General features: G+C 42.0%; 1 protein-coding gene across 1 annotated transcript; it reads right to left on the minus strand.

Moving 5' to 3' along the window:
- Nucleotides 1-1748: 1748 nt before the first annotated feature.
- Nucleotides 1749-17685, minus strand: LOC104360378 (transmembrane 4 L6 family member 1). Its single transcript, XM_032990999.2, has 6 exons — nucleotides 17574-17685; nucleotides 14386-14568; nucleotides 10881-10946; nucleotides 5280-5425; nucleotides 4314-4500; nucleotides 1749-3807 (listed from the first exon to the last, which is right to left on the minus strand). The coding sequence occupies exons 2-6, from the start codon at nucleotides 14554-14556 to the stop codon at nucleotides 3787-3789; spliced, it is 591 nt and encodes a 196-aa protein (XP_032846890.1). The 5' UTR covers nucleotides 14557-14568; nucleotides 17574-17685; the 3' UTR covers nucleotides 1749-3786.
- Between the last annotated feature and the right edge of the window lie 1668 nt (nucleotides 17686-19353).

Below are 19353 nucleotides of genomic sequence, written 5' to 3' on the forward strand. Positions count from 1 at the left end.
GTTCTGTAAGAAATTAAATAAAGTACTCTGAGAATCTGGAAAGGTGGTTTTTTTCATTTTCCTTTGGGATTTGTTTTAAGTTTGTTTGCAAAGAAGTGGTTCCCTGTGAGGAGAGACACAGGACTGGGGCTGCGGCAGTAGAGCAGAGGCTGTGGCACAGGGAGGTCTGCGAGGACCAACTTCTTCACTGGTTTGCTTTGCTCCATGCACCAAGAAAAATCAAGCACTGGGACCTGAGGCATCTGAGCTATTTGCATCAAAATGGTCTGACAGATCCTCTTGAAATGAGATGGTATGAGCTACTCTGTGGTTTCCAACCCAGGTATTTGAATCATGCCCTTGATCCTGGCAGCTGAAACATTGGGCTGTTGGTCTCCAAACAATTACAGTTTTTCAGATGATGTCCTTGGTCTAAAGTTTTATTCCTATCCCTAATCAATCCCAGGGACAATTTATTCTCTTCCAACCAACACAGGTTTTCATGTAGATGATCTCTTGCATGAGTTACAAATGCAGACGAGAGAGGTATAATTTGATTAGAAAGTAACATATTTTTACTTCTTGTATGAGAGTCTGTGTCCTAAGACTGCACAGTGAATAATAAATATAAAAACTAAACAAATGTTTTGTCATTATGCCTGTGTGAGTTTTTGACCATTAAGTATTTAAGATTGATAGATATATAGAAGACATTGGTAGGTAGGTAGGTAGGTAGGTAGGTAGGTAGGTAGGTAGGTAGGTAGGTAGGTAGGTAGGTAGGTAGGTAGAGGATGAATAGAGATAAAAGATAGCTATAGAAGAATATTATTAGTTGCTTAGTTTTACTAAATTCTTCATGTGCACAATACATAAAACATTTCAAAGGCAAAATACCTCTTTTTCTTTGGTAGGAGATTTCACTGAAATAATTCTTCCCATTTTGAAAAAAAACAAACCAAACCAAAATAAAATCTGTAGTAGTTCTGTGACATGATATTTTATCTTCAGTGAAGCCAACTCTGTCCAGACAACAATGATTTTTATTAGTATTATGCAGCCAATTTCTTACAGGTCTCTGCAGTGCTCAATGTGAGGAGCTGCCCATGTTGCGATGTGGTGGCTGGCTCCCAGAGAAGTCTCTGGTGACGCTTCTGAGAGCTCAGGCTTTGCCAGGTGTAAAAGACAATTTGGGGATCTGAAAAACCATGACCTGAAATTATTTCACTGAATTTTAGCCCCCTTTAGGTATCTTTGTTAAATTAATTTTTAGCATCCTTGAGTTTGCAAGAGGTGAGTGTTTGCTTTGGTCTCCCACACCTCTGTGTTTCTATCTCCAGCTGAGATATGTAGGTCTCCAGAGATCTGCGATTGGCTCTTAGGTGTGACACAGAACATGTGAGAGATCTTTACCACTTCAAGTGGCACCTGGAGGCTGAGCAGGATGCTTTGCTGCACTTGAAATGGCACCAGATGTTCCTGTCTAGGGTGAACAACTGAATCTTGCCTGGAGAGGCAATTCCTCCTGCCTGCTTTAGATATCTCACTCATTATGGGCTGGGGGAAGGCTGACTCTCTCCATGGACTACACGGTTTGATGTCTCCTGAAAGTCTCTGAGATGTCTCCTTCTGAGTCTTCTGAAAAGACTCCTTTTCAGTGGTTCAAGTTAGAAAAAAAGAATTTAACTCTTTCTGCGTTATTCCATATCTCTTCTTACCAGAGCTAGTTTGAAGTCACAGATCCTTTAGGTCATACAAATCAAGCCAGAAAATAACTTCAGAATAACAATATTTAATATTTACATATATCAGTGAGGCCAGTGATTGCACAGTTGACAGGACAGAGGGTATCCCCATTAGCACACAGACATGACATAAAGATCCCCAGGGCAGGACAGCTTGGAACAAGCAGATGGCAGCAGTACAGTGCGTTTCCCTTCCTGTGCTGGAGGTAGTGTGTGACAGCGGGTACTTCTCCCTCTCCTGGTCCTGGCACAGCCCAAACTGGCTTTATCATAGAGATGAGAGTCAGGGAGAAAAAACTAAAGGGGCAGGGCTGATATTTAGGGGCTGCGAAGAGCTCCCAGAGCCCCTCTGCTGATGAAGGAGTCTCTCTCGGTCTGGTTACACGCTGAATAGCCTTACTTCTGGCTGCCTCCTTGACTCTTTTCCTGGTTGAATCAGTTGGCTTTATTTTGATGTCCACTTTATATGGTAACACTGTCCAGGCTTAACTGCTGACAATGAACATGTGTTTTTTAAGCCACATGGCAGGTTTGGATGCACTTAGTCATGATTGCAAACTTCAGCAAGTCTTATGCTTTTTTTTTTTTTTTTACAGAGGGTGCTTTTAAGTTTTATAGTAAAATTTCCTGCTTCTAGGAGTGAAGCTGTGCACCAAGGAAGTGTGCATATGTTCCTCATTTTAGCATAGCTGACATTTACTTCCCCATTTTGTATAAAAGGTTTTGTGCACTGCATTAGAGTATAACACAACCAACCAGCTGTGTTTGCAATAACTGTGCTCAAATAACTTGTTCACATGCCACAATGCAGAAATATGAACAACTTTTCCCTGAGAAAAAACAAATGTCTCTCTTTGAAAAATAGACTCCAAGTGCTTTAAATCTATTCAGGTTTTCATTACTGCATACATGCCTTCAGGATGGATGAAGATTATCTCACAGTTTGGCTGACTCAGGGAAGTCAGTGGCATGTCCAAGAATTAACCTTTGAGGAAGTCACTCAAATGATGGGGTTTCTGAAATTTGCCAGTCATGGATTTTAGCATTAAGGGCTTGATCTTGAGTGATGATGGGGAATGACGCAGTTTCTGGTTGGGATTACTGTTGCTGTAACACCAAGACTGACGCAATTTGTTGCCTTTCAGATTATATCTCTTATTCGTTACTAAACGGCACATAATTACTTCCTTTATCAATTTAAAGTTTATCTTTACCAGTTAATTGCTTGACTGTGTGGTCTATTCTAGAATAGCCATATTGACCTGTGTGGAAATTAGTGAGACTCTTATGGAGTCTCATGAGGGCAAAATTTGTGCTGAGGTTTTCCTCCTTTTAGTTAAACTGGACATTGTTAAAGTCTTGCTCCAACCCTACTGTCTATATTGACTCAGATGCCTCTCCAGGGCTACCACATCTCTCAGATGCTCCTGCAGAACTGATGTAGAAGTGCACTGGACTTTGGTGAACACGATAGCAAGCTGCCAAATGAGCACAAGGGGCTTGGCTCCAGGGTGGCTGAGGGAGGCTGAAAACCGGGTGCTTCAATTGCCACTTGATATATTCTCTGCTCATTCTAATTTAAATTTGGGAGTGCCTGGGTAGCAAGTTAATAGGAAGAAACAAGTGAGCTCAAGGTGGGATTTGGAGGGGATGGGAGGTTATTTACATATAGTCAGAGGGTGCCTGCTTCATGCAGCTGCTAAATGCATACATTAGCAACAGTTCGGTTTCCCATATACACAAGAGGGCAAGTGGTGAGCTTTGACCTGGGGACCTTTGTGTTTTATGCACAAGCATGGCAGTCAGGACCAGACAGATTAGTGTTTTCACCAATACCTGAGATTTAACAGGAGTATTTAGAGAGATGAAAATTTGGAGTCTTGGCTCTTTATGATCTAGTCTTTTTCCACCCTGACTTCTTTATAAAAAATTATTTTTTCCCCATGAAACTCCTGAAGATTTTGGACTTTCTTTGTCATCCCCCCATAAATACAGCACAGTGCACTATCCTTATTGTATGTGGATTGGCAGCTTGGGGCTTCTCCTGGCACACCCTGTAGGTCGTTCACATTCCAGAGATATTTGTCTGAAAGACAATGAATGAAACATGATTAATTAATATTCCAGGAGGATATCAGATTTACTGCAAGCATCTTGTACAATGAAAATAAACAGTGAAAAGAATGCAGTGGTGATAAATAAAACTTGAAAGGTGTTTTCTTTCATTTTGTAAAATGACATTTTTACTACTGCTGACCAGTTAAACCCACCTTTTCTTCTCATCTGTCTCACTTACAGATGCTGGTGTGTCATTACATTTTATCAAAAAAGCTTCTTGAATTGGAACACAACCAGGCAACTGAGTATGTCAATACATTACACTGCTTCACTGTTTTGAAATATCTGCGGACCAGGTTATCGCTGACGACAATGTGAGGCAGAGAGAAAGACAGTGTGCAAAATGCATCTGTACTGCCTCAGCCTCCCAGAGTAGCTGTGCAGATCTCCATGATCATGTACCATTCCCAGATCTTCAAAAAATAAAAGTGGTAAGAATGTAAAGCACTCTGATTCCTTTTACTGCATACCAACCTTTCTTTTCCTCATACATGTGCCACATATGAAGCTGGTAAGTCCACTGATGACTTGAATAAAACAAAGAATAGCTTCAACCACACCAATGGCCAGAAGAATAGAGAAAAGGATGATATTCCAAAGGATGATATTTTCAGGTTCTTTGCAAATGCTCCATGTTGTCTGGTTGAACAAATAATTGTCTCTGTGATAGAGAAAAAGAATTGACAATGTATTAGAAAATAAAAATTTGAGAATGCTTTCTGTGTTTTCTGGAATTGCACTTTTTGAACTTGACTACACAAAGTGAGTCTCAAGTTCTGGTATAACTGGTAAAAGCTGCTGATTCTTTTCAGAATTGCTTTTGCAGAAGTGTAATTGATGACTAGGAAAGAGAGCCACATCTGTACTTTTTTGCAGGCACAAGAATCTCCCTTTTGTTTTATGGCAGTGTTAATAATTAAAGGGAAAGGTCCCTAATGGTTTTTAAATGTGTCTCTATATATTCTCCATTCCTGCTGTGTTATCTCAGCCCAGTCTATTCACTGTCACTAGCTCTGGCTTGGAGAGGTGGTTGCCGAGGTTAACTTTAAATAGTTAGAAAATATTTTTGCTTTTCTTTTCAGAATTAGGTAGAGTAGACTCAAATCATGATGATTTAACAGATTAATGTCACATACTTGTTGAACAATTCCTTTTGATTCTGGTTGGAGTCACAGCTCAGTAGCCTTTTGAAAGCGTCGTGCAATTTACACAAGGGGCTGCTGACAAGCACAACAGAAGAAACTTGAGCAGTTTGCCCAAAGATGATCCTTGGCCAGAGAGATGACCAGCTGGAACATGCTAGCTCAGAGAAATATGAATATATTTGTAGACCAGGTGAACCATTAATGCACTTTGGAAAAATTCTAATTTGCTATCAAAAGGTGTGTGTGGGGGGAACTAAGGAAAGCAAAGTTGGAGGAGTCTCTAAGTCATACTCACTCCAGAGTGTCATTCCTGAAAGGGTAAACATATTCTCCGTCACCTGTGTCGCACAGAGGACCCCCAATCAGCCCCAGTGAGGAGATGACTGCACAATACGCTCCTCCTGCAAATCCCAGCATGGCCAGGAACACTGACAGCAGCATCTGAAAGGGAAAAGACCTTCAATATCACCTGCACAGAGGTATTGAGTAGCATGAAAATCTTATACTGAATGGAAAGGAAATAATCTTTATCTGTTTTTTTACTACATGCTGAAACTCATAATAATAGTATGATATTTGTGGGGAAAAAAAAATAGTTGACTTCTGACTAGTGCAGATGCTGTAGATGTGAAAGGATTTCAGACTTTATTTATTTTGCTTTTAAAACTGGATAAACTCAGAGCTTTAGTCATTCAGTTTTATACTTGACCAATCAATTATGAAAACTCTGGTGGTCTTCTTTCAAAAAGCCAGTATGAAGCCAGTACTGGCTTGATGTGGTCCACATCATGTGCCATGGCATTTCCACCTCTTCACCAAGAGCACCTTTCTCAGCCCGTGTACCAACAGAAACTAGCAAGCAACTACTGAACCAGGTATGAAAGCAACAGAAGATGCATTAGTTATTCTTGCTAATTGATGATAAATGCAGAAGAGCCTTTCTTACTCTGTTTTCCTTCATTTTGCAACAACATATCTGGTTACCACTACTTGTGTTGAGAAATCTAATTGTGCTGTGTGTGGCAACAAACCATCAGTCATTTCGAATTATATGTAATGCCTCTGTACGTTTTACACTGGCCACTCCCACACAAATGTTACCTTTGCTCTGTTTTGGGGTAGTTTTCTATTAGTGGATGGAATGTATCTGGTTGCTCTTTGTATATAGAAACAAGAATCTCAGGCTACTGGTGTTGTCTCTGGGACAGGCTTCCTGCTAGTCTTGTTAAGAGTCCCTGCCTGTGATTGTTCACAACTCTGCCAAGAAGAAGAAGAAAAGAAAAGGAAACTCTGGAGCAGACTAACAGAGCCAGAGGAAGACCTGAACTAGGGGCAAAGCAGCAAGACTGCCTCGGAGTCAGGGCAGAGGCATGACTGAGGAAGCACATGGGAAACACTCCCATCCATGACTTGGGTTTGAAGCCAAATACCTCTGGCAACATTTCCCTGTTGCCAGCAAATACCAGTGAAATCTAACAGCCCACAAGGAAGGTAGAAACCTTTTCCTCCAAAGAGCGCTGCATTACAGAGTCAAATGGAAATAACTGCCATCCACGTTGCAGATTTGTGACACAGCCTTGAAAAGTATTCACTATCCAAACGTGTTTAAGCTGGTGCATGCAGTTTCCAACTTGCCAGCTGATGACATTACTGCTTTCTGTACAACCCTGCATGCTGCCAGTGTATGAATTGACTCATTTTGTGTATCCTTTGCCTCCAAAGCAATCCTTGAGTTAGTAGTTGCTGGGAATTCTCATGCAATTTATTTCATCATAACTGATTAATAACTCTTTTTTTTGCAAAGCTGGACACTCTTTTTGTCTTTATCTGCATGTTGGCTGAGTTGCCTCTTAGCAGAGTTTCATTGTCAGCAAAATCTAGGTAATTTAGCAAATAGTCTCAGACCAAAGCATTGCTGGGTTGTAGCTGATGCGCTGTCTCTCATAATAAGATTACCAGCCATGCCTTGCGGTGAAGGTGAGTGACTGATACCCTGTCTGAAACTCCTACCTACACTGAACTACTTCTCCTCACATATTTTCTCATTTTTTTCAACTGTGCATTCTGCATCTTGGTTGAAGGATCTTAATTATGCTAATGATTAGTTTTATCACAACATAGCAGGATGTTCATCCCAAAGACAATTATGATAGAAAAAGTCAAATGGTCTTTTGTTAATACTGTGTTTTATGATAGTGGTTAGTACTAGTTGTACTAGTAGTACTCATCAGTGCTGTATTTCATAACTATTCTTTGACACATGATTTTCTCATTTGACATCTGTTGGTTGTATGGCTACCTTCATCTCAGCAATTTCCTTTTCTGTGCACAAGTTTATAGACAAAGACCACTTGTCACTGAAAGGAGAGTCTGAACTTGCTGCAACTGTTAAATTTGCTCTCCTGGGCATTTTCTAGTCACACAGTGGCATTTTCCTGTTATATCTACTATTCTGGAGTCTTTTCTGGAGGCTTGTCCCATATTCTATGGAAATCCAACAATTTTATTAAGTATCGCGTCATATCAACCTTTCAGCATTTCCCCTATCTGTACCATGTTAATTTATCTCTTTTTTGGAAATTTTTTTATTCCCTCATTTGTGTCTTCATTTGCAACATGAGGTCCAAGCTAGGATGCTTGAGTCTGTTGAAATTAGTTTCCTATGGCTTGTTCTCCACCTCTCAAAGGTTTAGCTGATAATTTTTGCTGATTTTCTTTTAATGTTTTCCTGCTTTATCCTCCACACAATGGGATTGTCTCCAGTGAGCTGATGAAGACTTTTAGCACTCATTCTTTGAACACTAGCATCAGCTGCTTTGGTGAATTTACCAAGTTCCCCCTGTCTGAGCTTGCACTGATCTTTATTGCCCTGGTTCTTGTTTCATGCCTATTTCTTTCTTCTGTGTTTCTTTCTCTGGAGTTGTTCTTTTGTGGAATTAATATCCTCTCTGGTTATTCAGATAGCTTTGCTTATCTAGGTTTGTTTGTCTGGAAAGATGCTGTGGCTATTCTTCTTCTACTAGTAACTCTTAAGGAAGTCTTAGAGAGACATACTGGAGTATGTTTGCTGATGCAATGACAGAAGCTGTGTGTGTGGGGAGGGGCTTTTTTCCTCACAGTGCCAGTGCAGTGGATCCTTTCAGATGTGTACACACTAAGCTGCAAGACATGAAATCTTTCTAATCTGTTACTTTTCAAAACCTTTCCTCCATAATGCAAAGATAAGATGCCACCTAGGTATGTTTGCAGGCAACAATTTAAAATGGGTTAATGAAAAAAGTTACTCAATGCAGCACAAAATCACTGTGAACTGGAGAATTCAATAAGGTGAATAAACGGATGAGAAATTTAGTAATTATTACTACTGTTGTTGATACTTCAGCAGTGTGTAAAGGCTGTGATGAAGTCTGAAATTATTAAACCAGGGATTGCACAAAATATAATAGGATAGAGTCCCTACCCTGAGGAAAGTACTTATGTTCTGATTAAATAATAATTCCGATCATTGCTAGTTCTTTAGCCTTTTTTTTTTTTTTTCTCATATGAAAAGCAATGTTGAATATTCAATGGAAATTATAACTTTAGACCTAAGGTCCCCAAAGCAGAATGGTGGACAAACTAACCTTTGAATTCAGAGGTTCCTGAATAGCTTCAGTGTGTGTTATTTCTCTGCCAGCCGATAGAATATGGTGGACAAGCAACCAAGAGCTGGGGACCCTCTATGAGGTCCACGACCCAGACCCATCTTGCAAGGTGCATTGGCACCTTGGGAAGTCGCTGCCATGATGCATGTTTGAACCACGTTTGAACCAGTCCCACAGCTGCTCTGCTCTCCAGCACCTGGTGATTCACACCGTACCCCGCCTTGGGTATACAGCCTGCATGGTCAGAGCATCTGAGCAACCCTGCTGTGGGTGTCTGTGCATTTCCTCCCTCTATCCCCAAAGCAAAGTTTCCCTGAGGTTTCTTCTCCTGAAGAAGCACAATGTTAGCCTTCAGATCTCCCTGCAATACTCACTTCTTCTTGCATGCTTGAAAATCACTCTTTGCCAGGAGCTGTGCAGGGGAAACCATTGTTTTTAATGCCATTCATAGCCACTCATGTTCCCATCTCATGTCTCCATCTTATCTTTACATTGAGCCACATTCTGTTTAAACCATAGAGTGACTTGTAGATATTCACCCCTTTCCACCTCAAAGATGTAGGCAATTCCCACAGTCCCGGAAGACAGCATTTTCAAAGAAATACTGTCCTTATTGAGCCTATTCTCTGGTTTGAGTAGATTTATCACCTGGCCAACAACTATCTCTCTTTATACAAATATTGTAGTGCATAATCAAACTACTTTCTCAACAATGTCTGTTGTATTCCTCTATAACAGCAAATAAGGAAGAGGAGAAACAGTTCATAAGTAACCTCTCAGTGTTGGGAAGGTGCAGACAGGATACCTGGCATCCATGTGCTGCTGCTAGGAATGGCTCAGACATCTACAGGGTGGTGGAGGAGAACAGAGTGTGGGGGTCTGTGGATGTGAGCTGCTGGACAGCACTGTGCTACCACCTGCACCAGTGGGCTGGGGGAGTGAACCCAGCCAGACTGGGGAAGTTTGACTCTTGGCTCTGTAATATTTGGTGCTGGGATGAAGGACAGAGAAGGGAGACCTGAGATGCTGTGTGAACTGAGCCCAGTTCAGCTGGATTTCCCCTCGTGACGTACCACATTCAGCAGTGTGGGAACACCCACAGTACAGCTGTTTTTCACCACCACTTTCTACATCACTCAAAATAGGAGAAGCATCTGGCTCAAGCACTGGGTTCAGGGTGCGTAGGCTCACACCCCAGCTCTGTCACTGGCCTACTTGGCCATCATCAGCATCCTCTCTGTGCATGTGACACTTAGTAAAATCAATGTAATGACATGTCCCTTGAGATGTACTTGCTGACATCCTAATGAAGAATGTTATTTTGGTATTATGAATAATGAATTAAGTAAAATATCTTGAAGAGGTAAAGGTCTTCTCATGGATCAACCTAAATATTAATTGCTTTATTGTACGGAATCACTCATTCTAGGATGCTTCTGGGAAGGCTGCACACTAAAAAAAAACATTTCTAAGTCAGTTTATTCTTGCTAATAAGGATGGCCACACAGAAGTCTGTGCCCTGGGTTTGAGGATTAATTGAGATGCCTGTATAGCATGTTGCTTTATAGTATTCTTAATTATCAAGGGAAAAAATATCTCTGGCCTTTCTCTGGATGACAGAGAGCCCAAATTGCATTTGCACCTTTTATGTGCATAACACTTGGGCAAATGCATGCTATGGGTCAAAGCATGGGGACCAGCCTCCAGGAAGCAGAGCTGGGTCCTCAGTGATAGCCGCAGCAGCTTTGGCTTTTAGCATGGGCTTGCAAAGTAGGGGACCTCTCTGCCCCTATGAAGGTAAGCAAGGATGAACCTGTGGAAAAAAAAACTGCCATGGAAGGGTATGAAGGAAACCAGACCATGTGGAAACAGAAGGAACAGGCAGCTGTCTCAATCTTTAGGATTGCCTTGAGCAGGAGGAAGTGGAGCTGCGTTTTACTTTACATGGGATGAAGTGAAATAACTTTGTACCCCTCTGCCCTCAGCATTGTGCCTAAATGCTCCAATACCCGCCCTGGTTGAGTATGATTTCCCTCATGTCAGTGGCTGCAATATCATAACATTCTTGTTGGCTAACTGGGCTCTCAGCCCCAGCCCAGGGACGCTGTAGATCAAGATCCTCTTCTGCATTTCCCTGACATGGCTGCTGATGGTGGTGGTTTGTCATTGTACGTTTCCACCTGTTGAGCAGCCATTTAAGAGCTATTGTGCAAACCCTATAGTGCCATTTCAACACATAAATATCCACTTACCCCACATCGGTTAGCGCAACATCCTGCTCCTCCTGCTCCCAGCATCATGAATGCCGGCAAAATAACCTGTGAGGAAAGCACAAGCTGAATTGGCATGCAGTACTTCTGCTGGGATGGTTTTTAAAGTCTAGGAGCTGAGGCATCATGTTCCTCAAATGCAAACCACCTGCTGTCCCTTCTCTGTGAGTTATACCTACTTAGAAGTTGGTGCTTGCTGAAGAGTAATTCAGGAAGAAGTGTGAAATTATGGCTAGAGCTGGCTGTCAAGCTTCTGGTACAGTAATTCTGATTGCTGAAGTTATACTGGTTCTTTTCAGCAGAGTTTTGTTGGATTTTTCAGGAGCAAATGTGTCAGTTTTGAGAAATGGAATTTCTGCTCAGAAAAGATGTGTCCCTGGAGTAAGAATTATATCAGTTTAAATCTTCTGAGAATCCTACTCTAGATTATATTTGAAAAACCAGTCTTAAAGTTCCTGAAAAACATCTGACTTTGGTTCTTTTTGCTATGCTTCTGGAAAACCTTCAAAATAGACTTCACTCAACAGGGAACTCCCAGTTCACATCAGCTTTGCCATGGTAATTATCAGGTGGAGCTGGACTGATACAATGAAGTCAGTAACCATCTGTGTCTCAGGATATAATATCACTTTACAGAGTCACTCTGGAGATAGGAAAAGTTGCATTTCGTTTGGTAGCCAGAGGGCAAGAAAGCTTTTGTGGGTCTAGATGTGCAGCCAGAGCACTCCCAGCTGCCTTGCCTCTGCCCACCACTGCTTGCGTAGGCATCTCAAAGAGCAATGCAAGAAAATGAGTATTTGGGAAAGTAGGAAATTGTCCCTTAAAGTTAATGAAAGAAGGAGAAACCCCCCCCCCCCCCCCCCCAAACAAAAATAGAAGGTGTAAAAACAGTTTGACTAGATGTTGGAGAGATATTGTCCCATGTAGGGCAGGAAGAGCAGAATGTCCACAGTGAATGAACCCCAGGGAATTTTTATGTGTAGTGTGACTATGTCTGTTAGACTGTGTAGGACAGTGTTATGAAAACTGCTTAGATTTGTAGGCCCCTAAATATTTTTCAAAGGATTTGCTCTCTGTTGCCTTTTATGCACACCCCAGAGGCAGCCTCCAGCACCTATATTGAGGTTAAAAAGATGTTTCTCTTCCTGGGAAGAAGTCAGCTCTTAAGTAATCACAGGTGGTCCCCAAGGCAGCGTCAGTCCCAGCGTGCCACTGTCTGGCACTCAGAAGGAGAGTGAATACCTCTGCCCATCAAACCAGCACTCCCTTTCCTCCAGGGCTGTCTTTCTTCTTTGGAGGTTTCCCATCTAAGCTGCAAACACCTTTGTGTCATTTATTAGCCTGGCTCAGGATAAAGGGTTTGCTTGGCGGCTTTCTTTTTTTGCAGCACCTGATTATAAGCACCTGCCTTTTGACATGGGAGTGAAAATTTGCTAGATTTGGCTGTTGTCAGTAAAATGAGACCTGCATGCGAGCCACGGCTCAGTCAGGCATTTCCCAGTGTTGCACATAGGCTTTCTATCAGGAAAGACTTACTCTGACACATGGATCCAGTCTTTCTCTCTTTACACCCTAAACTTTTGAAATAAGGAAATGGAGAGGTTTTCACATCATATAAATTTCCATTAGAGAACCATCAGAGGAGGAAAGGGTGGGGCTGGCTGCTCAGCTAAAGAGCGTGATGTTGATCTAGGAATCAGTCTGCAGATGAAGTTCCCAGGTGGAGGCAGGTTTTCTGGCTCATAGAGCCAGGTCAGGCTGTTACAGAGTTTTCCCCACAGTCCTGGCTCTGGAGGCTGTATTCTGGTTACAAGGAAATTCTCCAAGATCAGCCAACCTGTTGACATAACTTTCCTGAATTTCCTTTGGGAAGAATCTGTGTGCATGGGGGAATGAATTGCAGCCTGGTCTGACCTCACTGGAGTCAGGATACGGACCAGGCTCCAGTCATGGGGCATTTTGCCCCTTGCTTAGCTCCCTAGGAGGCCCAGAAGCCAGTCTTCATTTTTCCATGCTTCCAGCACCTGTAAAATGGAGCTGATGATAATGCTTCCTTTACCCTTCTCTTCACCTGTGGGCATTTGTCATGCTGTTTTCTGGAAAACATGTACAATCAACAGCATTGTTTGTGGATCAATAGTCACTCCTAATGCTGTGTTTTGAAGGTCAATGCAAATGTTTCCTCCCCTCTCACTTGCTGTTCTCATTTTTGATGTATGTGGTGCTGGCCACAGGCAAGTCTGTGTGGAAGCCTTAAAAGAAGGCATGTTTTCAATGAGCCTGTGACGCTCTCATGCCTAACATCTGCCTTTCCTTTCATTGAACGCCAATGACTCCTGGGCTTGCAGTGATACGAATTTTCCACAGGTCTCTCATGTAGTTCTACTTCTTCCTTTAGGCTTCCTTCCACATACTCATGCTTACGTTCAAGTTCAGCATGAGTAATAGGCCCAAGTGGTAACTGGAAGAAGAAGCAGGCAAGCTACTGGTGGAGAACAATTTACTGAATGATCTTATACCATGTTTCTGGTTTGTGAAGTATGAGTCTGAACCACATCCATTGTAGCTTTTCCATAGTCTTAAGTGGTAGCTACATCATAGCCTGACTGTGAATTAAATTTGCTTTTTTTTCTAAGTTAATTATTCTTAATTTTTTTTTTTTTTTTTTTTTTTTTTATGTGCAGGTAGCCAACTCTGTACCAGCTTACTATCTGCCTAGGCTGCATAACAGCCAGTACTTATTGTATGCATGTTACTCAGCTTTTTATCTGGACTTGGATGGATGATTGGAGGAGTGTAAAGGAAGCAGGCTTTCTAATGGACTGGAAAGATGAGTATTCCCAACATGTTCCCTTCTAGTTATGGATATTCACATAAAAGTGATCTTTCCTGAGTGGTGGAATGGAGAATTGGTTATAGAAGAGCACATACAAACCAAATCAGACCCAAAAGGAGGTAGGTGAGTGTGTGGGAACACAGAGGGCATTTGAGATTTAAGACATTTGCAGCTCCACATTAATTGAGTGTTGGCTGAGTCTCTAACAAACACCTACTGAAACATGTTTCAGTTTTGCCCGTAAAGTTTTTTGTGAATTATGTGAGCATAAGAGGAGTAATGGGGGGTGTAGACAGTAATGAAATCTCACCACCTCCAGCTGATCTTAGGATTTCAGCTTTGCTTTGACTCATGGAGGATGAACACCCATTTTACCCTTCTCCACAGTGAGAAGTCAGTCCTATTGCTTCCTCTTGACTTGAAGTCCTGACATTTACTTCAGGAATACCTTGTATTCCTATGATTAAGGACTTTTTCAGTCTTGAATGCACTTTCTCAGTCCCATACCCAACTTCCCAGTTAAGCTGCTCACGTATTTATGCAAAACACATTTCTCTTACTTTTTTTTTTTTTTTTAACTGAGGTTTTTTTAGCTGTGAATATTAAACAAAACAAAACCCGTAAGAATCAGTAACAACACTTCTCTCTTACCAGTATCCCAGCTCCCAGAATGCCATGGAAAAACCAGACCACATCAGTTATCTCGCCGAGCTGTGGAACTTGTCCATTGGGGAAGTACAGGAGGATGTTGGAGACTATGGCACATGCTGCCAGTGGGAACAGGGTGATCCCAATGCACTTTGAACACTTCCCTGTGCACATGGTAGCTCTCTGCTGAGGGAAGATACAGGGAGTTTTGGGTTACTGCAATGCAGGGAGCATGGGATTTCAACAGTTTTCTTCTTTAATGAAAGAAGAATCAGTTTTGAAGAAAGAAATGTTCCAATTGAGATTTACACATGTAATCCTGTTCTACAGAGCCTGTTCCCTTCAATGATTCTATTTTAAAATAGAATTATTAAACCCCAGAATGTTTAATTAATTGAATTTATTTAAAATTGCCAGGACTTAACATGTGTTGGTATGAAATGATCAGAGACTTTAATTTTAATTGTTAATGTACAGTTGTCTGTCCATTGGGAACATCATTACTAAAATCATGGCTGCACAAACTGATACCCTGGCTGGCAGATTTTATGGTGGGGCTAAGGACTTGGGTGGAAGGGAGGTACATGTACCAGGTTGTCTTAGACCACTGTCTTGGGAAGCTGACTTGAAATCTCCTGCATTGGAGGGCTAGAAGAGCAGGAAATTGCTGCCAGGAATGACACATAAATATTCAACCCTGCCTTGGTGCTGGGACAGAGGAGGGAGCCTCCCCAGGTCCCCTACCAACTGCATTTTCTCTATTTCAGTCAAGAATACACTGTCAGCAAGACTTGGAGAAATTTTCATTACTGTTTTCTGTGATGTGCTTATTTTGAAGATAAGAGTAGATAAGACTGGGTTACAGGGCTGTTTGGCACCCACCCTAAAGTATCCAAAAAGCTGGAAACATGTCTAATCCTGTGTCTATTTGCTAAGGGAAGGTCACAAAGCCATCTTGCCTCATTTCAGGGATCTGCCATAGCATGTAAAACAGCAGCTTAATGTTTCACAGTGGTCAGGTGGTTCTTTTAAAATCAAAGAATCAACATAAATGAAGCACTAATTTAAAGGGGTCTCTTCAGGTCTCCAGTCTGACCTCTTGCTGAAAGCAAGACCATCACCACTATTAAGCTGCTGTGTCGGCCATGGTTTTGTGTAGCTGAGCTATGAAACCCCCCAAGGATGGAGCTACCAACTCCAGGTGACCTCTTGCAGGGCTGCCCCAACATCTTGGTGAAAAAGTCTCTCCCCATGTCCAACCTGAATCTCCCAAGCTGTAAACATGGCTGTTTCTCCTCATTATATCCTCTCCCACCACTCCATCACCTCTGTCAATCCCTTTCAAGTTTGTTGTAGGCTGCCATTAGGTCCCTTTTCACCTAAGTGAACAACCTCATCTGATACCGCACCCATGCTGTGCTCTATAGCCAAAGAGAAAAGGCTGATCAGTACGAAAGATGATCCACAGGTATTTCTCCATGCCAGGTTGAAACTTTGGGCTACTGGGTCAAACACCATTAAACTTTCACACTGCCATTACCTTTATGGCTCAAAATGATCACAACTTCTTTATGATGTTTTATCATGGGTTCACTCCAGCTCAAGTCTTTCACGTGCATAAAAATGCAAGATATCAGTCTGTAGGTTTCTGTCCTCAGAGAAAGATAACAGTTTATGCCCAGGATAGCTTTGCTCTCTTGTTACAAGTTACAAAATATAAGAGAAGGAAGATGATGTGGACATGCACCATTTCAGTACACACACGTTACACATGCACACACGCAGCCATGCACATGTGTATGCCTACGCTTGCTACATGCAAATAGTTTTTGTAATAAATGAGGCAGTTAACAGTGAAATGTCCCTCAATTTAGTCATGTGCATTGGCTAATCCTGGAAGTTTTGTGACAGGAGTTGGTGTTGAGATGGTATTAAGCAGGCTAGGAGTAGAGAAATCAATCAAGGTTGGGTTCCCAAGCAAAAAAAAGCCCAGGTGAAAGACAGTATGAAGATATTCAAGAAAGCTAGAGACAGGCTGAAACTGGTTTTGCTGACAGAAAGAAGACAGCAAAGACATGGGATAAGGCATGAAGACAGACCAATGTCCTCAGACCGCTGTAACTGAGAGGGAAAACAGAAAGACTTCATGGGATGCTGTATATTGCTGTGAGGTAGCTGAGACTGCCAGAGACTTCTTCTGACTTTTCATTTCTATAGCAAAAAATTTGCATTGTTCTCTGCTGCTATGAGTTTAGTAAGAGCACTGTGCTTACATGACTTTTCTTCTGAGCACTTTACAATCACGTTATGCTTTTTAATCCAGCTTTAAAACGAGTTAACCAGCATTGAATTATTTCAGAAGGGAACATTTTTAACAGAGATGTTTCTTGCTTTATGGTCATTACTTATTGTTTATATAGTGTTCAAAATTTGGCAGGGCATTTTGCAAACCTCTGGAAAAATCCCCAGCTCAAAGAGATAAAAATCTAAGCAGACCAGCAGTGTGCAAATGAAAGATGAAGCAGGGAGGGAGTGAAGGGAAATTGAAAGAATACTGGCTATTTTACTTGTCTTTCTCTCAAATACCCAATGCATTTGCTACTCTGTTTACACTGACTTTTGTCTGTCTGCTTTCTTGTCTCATTCCAGCTTTTGCTTTTCCATGTGTTTGCCCAATCTCACCTACTTCCCCTCCACAGAGAGAAGCAAACAAGCACAGGCACAGCCTGGCCTCCTTCTCTAAAAGCTAAGTCTTGTAGGCAAGTTATAAATTATCTTCTGCATATTTCGTACATAGCCAGAGGGCCCACTTCTCACCCAGTGCGATGCTTCTTTGGCTGAAAGAACAGGGGTTTACAGCCCATTCTCTCTGACCTATCTCAATACCACTTCAAACTGCAAGGTGAACTTACCTAAACATCAATCACCAGACCTAGTGAGAATCTCTACCACCAAAATCAATGCTGCTTTGCTACCTGTGTACATCAGAGGATCTGACCATGTTATTATAGCTTAGGAAAACACTCTGGATTGCCAGAAGCACTCAAACCATTTTATTAATTCAGCAAACAAAAGCACTTTCTACAGCTTCGTTAAGCCAAGCAGCTAGAGCAAGCTTCTAATTTTTAACTAGGGTTTTAGAAAGTTTTGCTTTTCAATGCTGAGGGAAGCAGGTAAATACCTCTGTTTACCTTCCACACCGGGCTAAGATGGCCTCCAGGCTCCAGAGTTGTCCGCAGCTGTCTTCAGGCTTCCCAGTTCCTCTGTCCTGGAGTGTGGCTGTCTGAGGGAGGCACAGCGATGTTCACAGGCAATGATGACCTCTATTAAACAAATAGTTGTTTCTCTCCAGAGGGTGGGGAAATACCCCGAGTTATCCCTGGTTGGCCAGCGCAAGGTTAGCATGCCACCCAACATTATCGATTATTTTAAGGCAGTGTTCCAGTGGTCAATGCCTTCCGCCCCCCAGGACATGCAGATCAGAGCAGCGGAGACCTTTTTACTGCCACAACCATTTCAGCCACACACAGTTTGGCAGAAGAGGAGAGGCAGGAGATGGCAGCAGTACAAGCGCATGAAGAGGAGCAATGGGTGGGTGGCAGAGAATGTGGTTGGAGCATGTGGTGGTGGCACAGCAAAGTCTGGCCATCAGTGTGGAGTTGTCTTCTGCATAACTGGTTGTGGCTGTTAAAATTTGGCACTGGCTTTTCTCCAAAGTATGCTGCTGGTAGAGCGAGGACAGTATGGATGGTAAGGGAAGGAAAGAAAATTCTCAATAAGCCAGGGGAAAGGAAGAGGGAGAAGGGTGGAAAGGCTGGAGAGAAGGGAGAGGTGTGACCACATAAGGAAACAAGGAAATAAAAACACAGTTCCAAGGAGCAGAGAGGGGGAATATGGAAGGGAAACTGAAGATTCACTTTGGCAAAGAAGAGAAAGGTAGAAGAGACACTAGGGATGGGCCAAGAAATGAAAAACACAGCAAAGGGTATGAAGAACTGTTAAAATTAAACTGGGAGAAGAGTCATACTGAGGAAGGAGGGTTGTGGACATTTTCTTTTGTAGAATACGTGATAGCAACAACTGTTAAAATATGTCCAAACAATAAAGCATATAAATAAATATGTTCCTCAGTAGGTTAGGTTTGGCTCCCATCATGCTGGGAATATACTCAGTGCTCTCTTTGACTGAAAACATGTTCCCTCTGGCAGGCACCTGCCATTGCCTTGTTCTCAACATCCAGATGGAAGGATGATTTGTTCAAAAAAATCATCAACGAAAGGGGCATGTGAGTGAAAGGAAAGATGCAAAATATTCTACTCTCCACTGTCTCTCATCTTCATTCTCATCTTTGGAGAAAATTTCTCACTATGAAAGATTCGTTGTGTAGGGTAGAATTCATCTCACACAACTTTAGATGTCCATGAGGTAAATGTCACCCTAGACTGACTTTATTCCTAGTGAGAGAAACAAACACTTTTAAGGAAAAAATCACCAGAACTCTTTTAGAAGCTACTATAGGGGTACAATAAATCATTAATTGTGAAAGAATCTCAACACTTGTTCAGAACTAAAGGTTGGCATCTGTGGTCAGATGAACCCCACCCATGAGGACTACCGGCATGGCAGGGTGGCTGCAAAAGCACAGGGACAAAGCCTGGGACTTCAGTCCCCAGGTTGCATATTTAATAACACCAGCATCAAAGGATTCGGGGAAGGTTGTCTTCATCACTGATTCAGAGCTAGAGAAATATCTTTAAAAAGCTCATATAGTGATCTCAGGCAAACAAACTTCATTACAGTACAACTGGCAAAAAGGAGGGAAACTGAGCTGAACCCAGTGAACCCAATGCCCCAGACTTCAGCTAACACCAGTGGCAATAGCATTTCTCCATGTTTTATGTGGTGATGCTTCAAACCCAAGGAAAAGGAACAAAATAAGTCTCAGACAGTCTTCAGACAGGGCAAAGGCAC

The sequence above is a fragment of the Tyto alba genome, unplaced genomic scaffold (assembly GCF_018691265.1).
Source record: "Tyto alba isolate M040663 unplaced genomic scaffold, T.alba_DEE_v4.0 Super-Scaffold_2, whole genome shotgun sequence".
Taxonomy (NCBI): domain Eukaryota; kingdom Metazoa; phylum Chordata; class Aves; order Strigiformes; family Tytonidae; genus Tyto; species Tyto alba.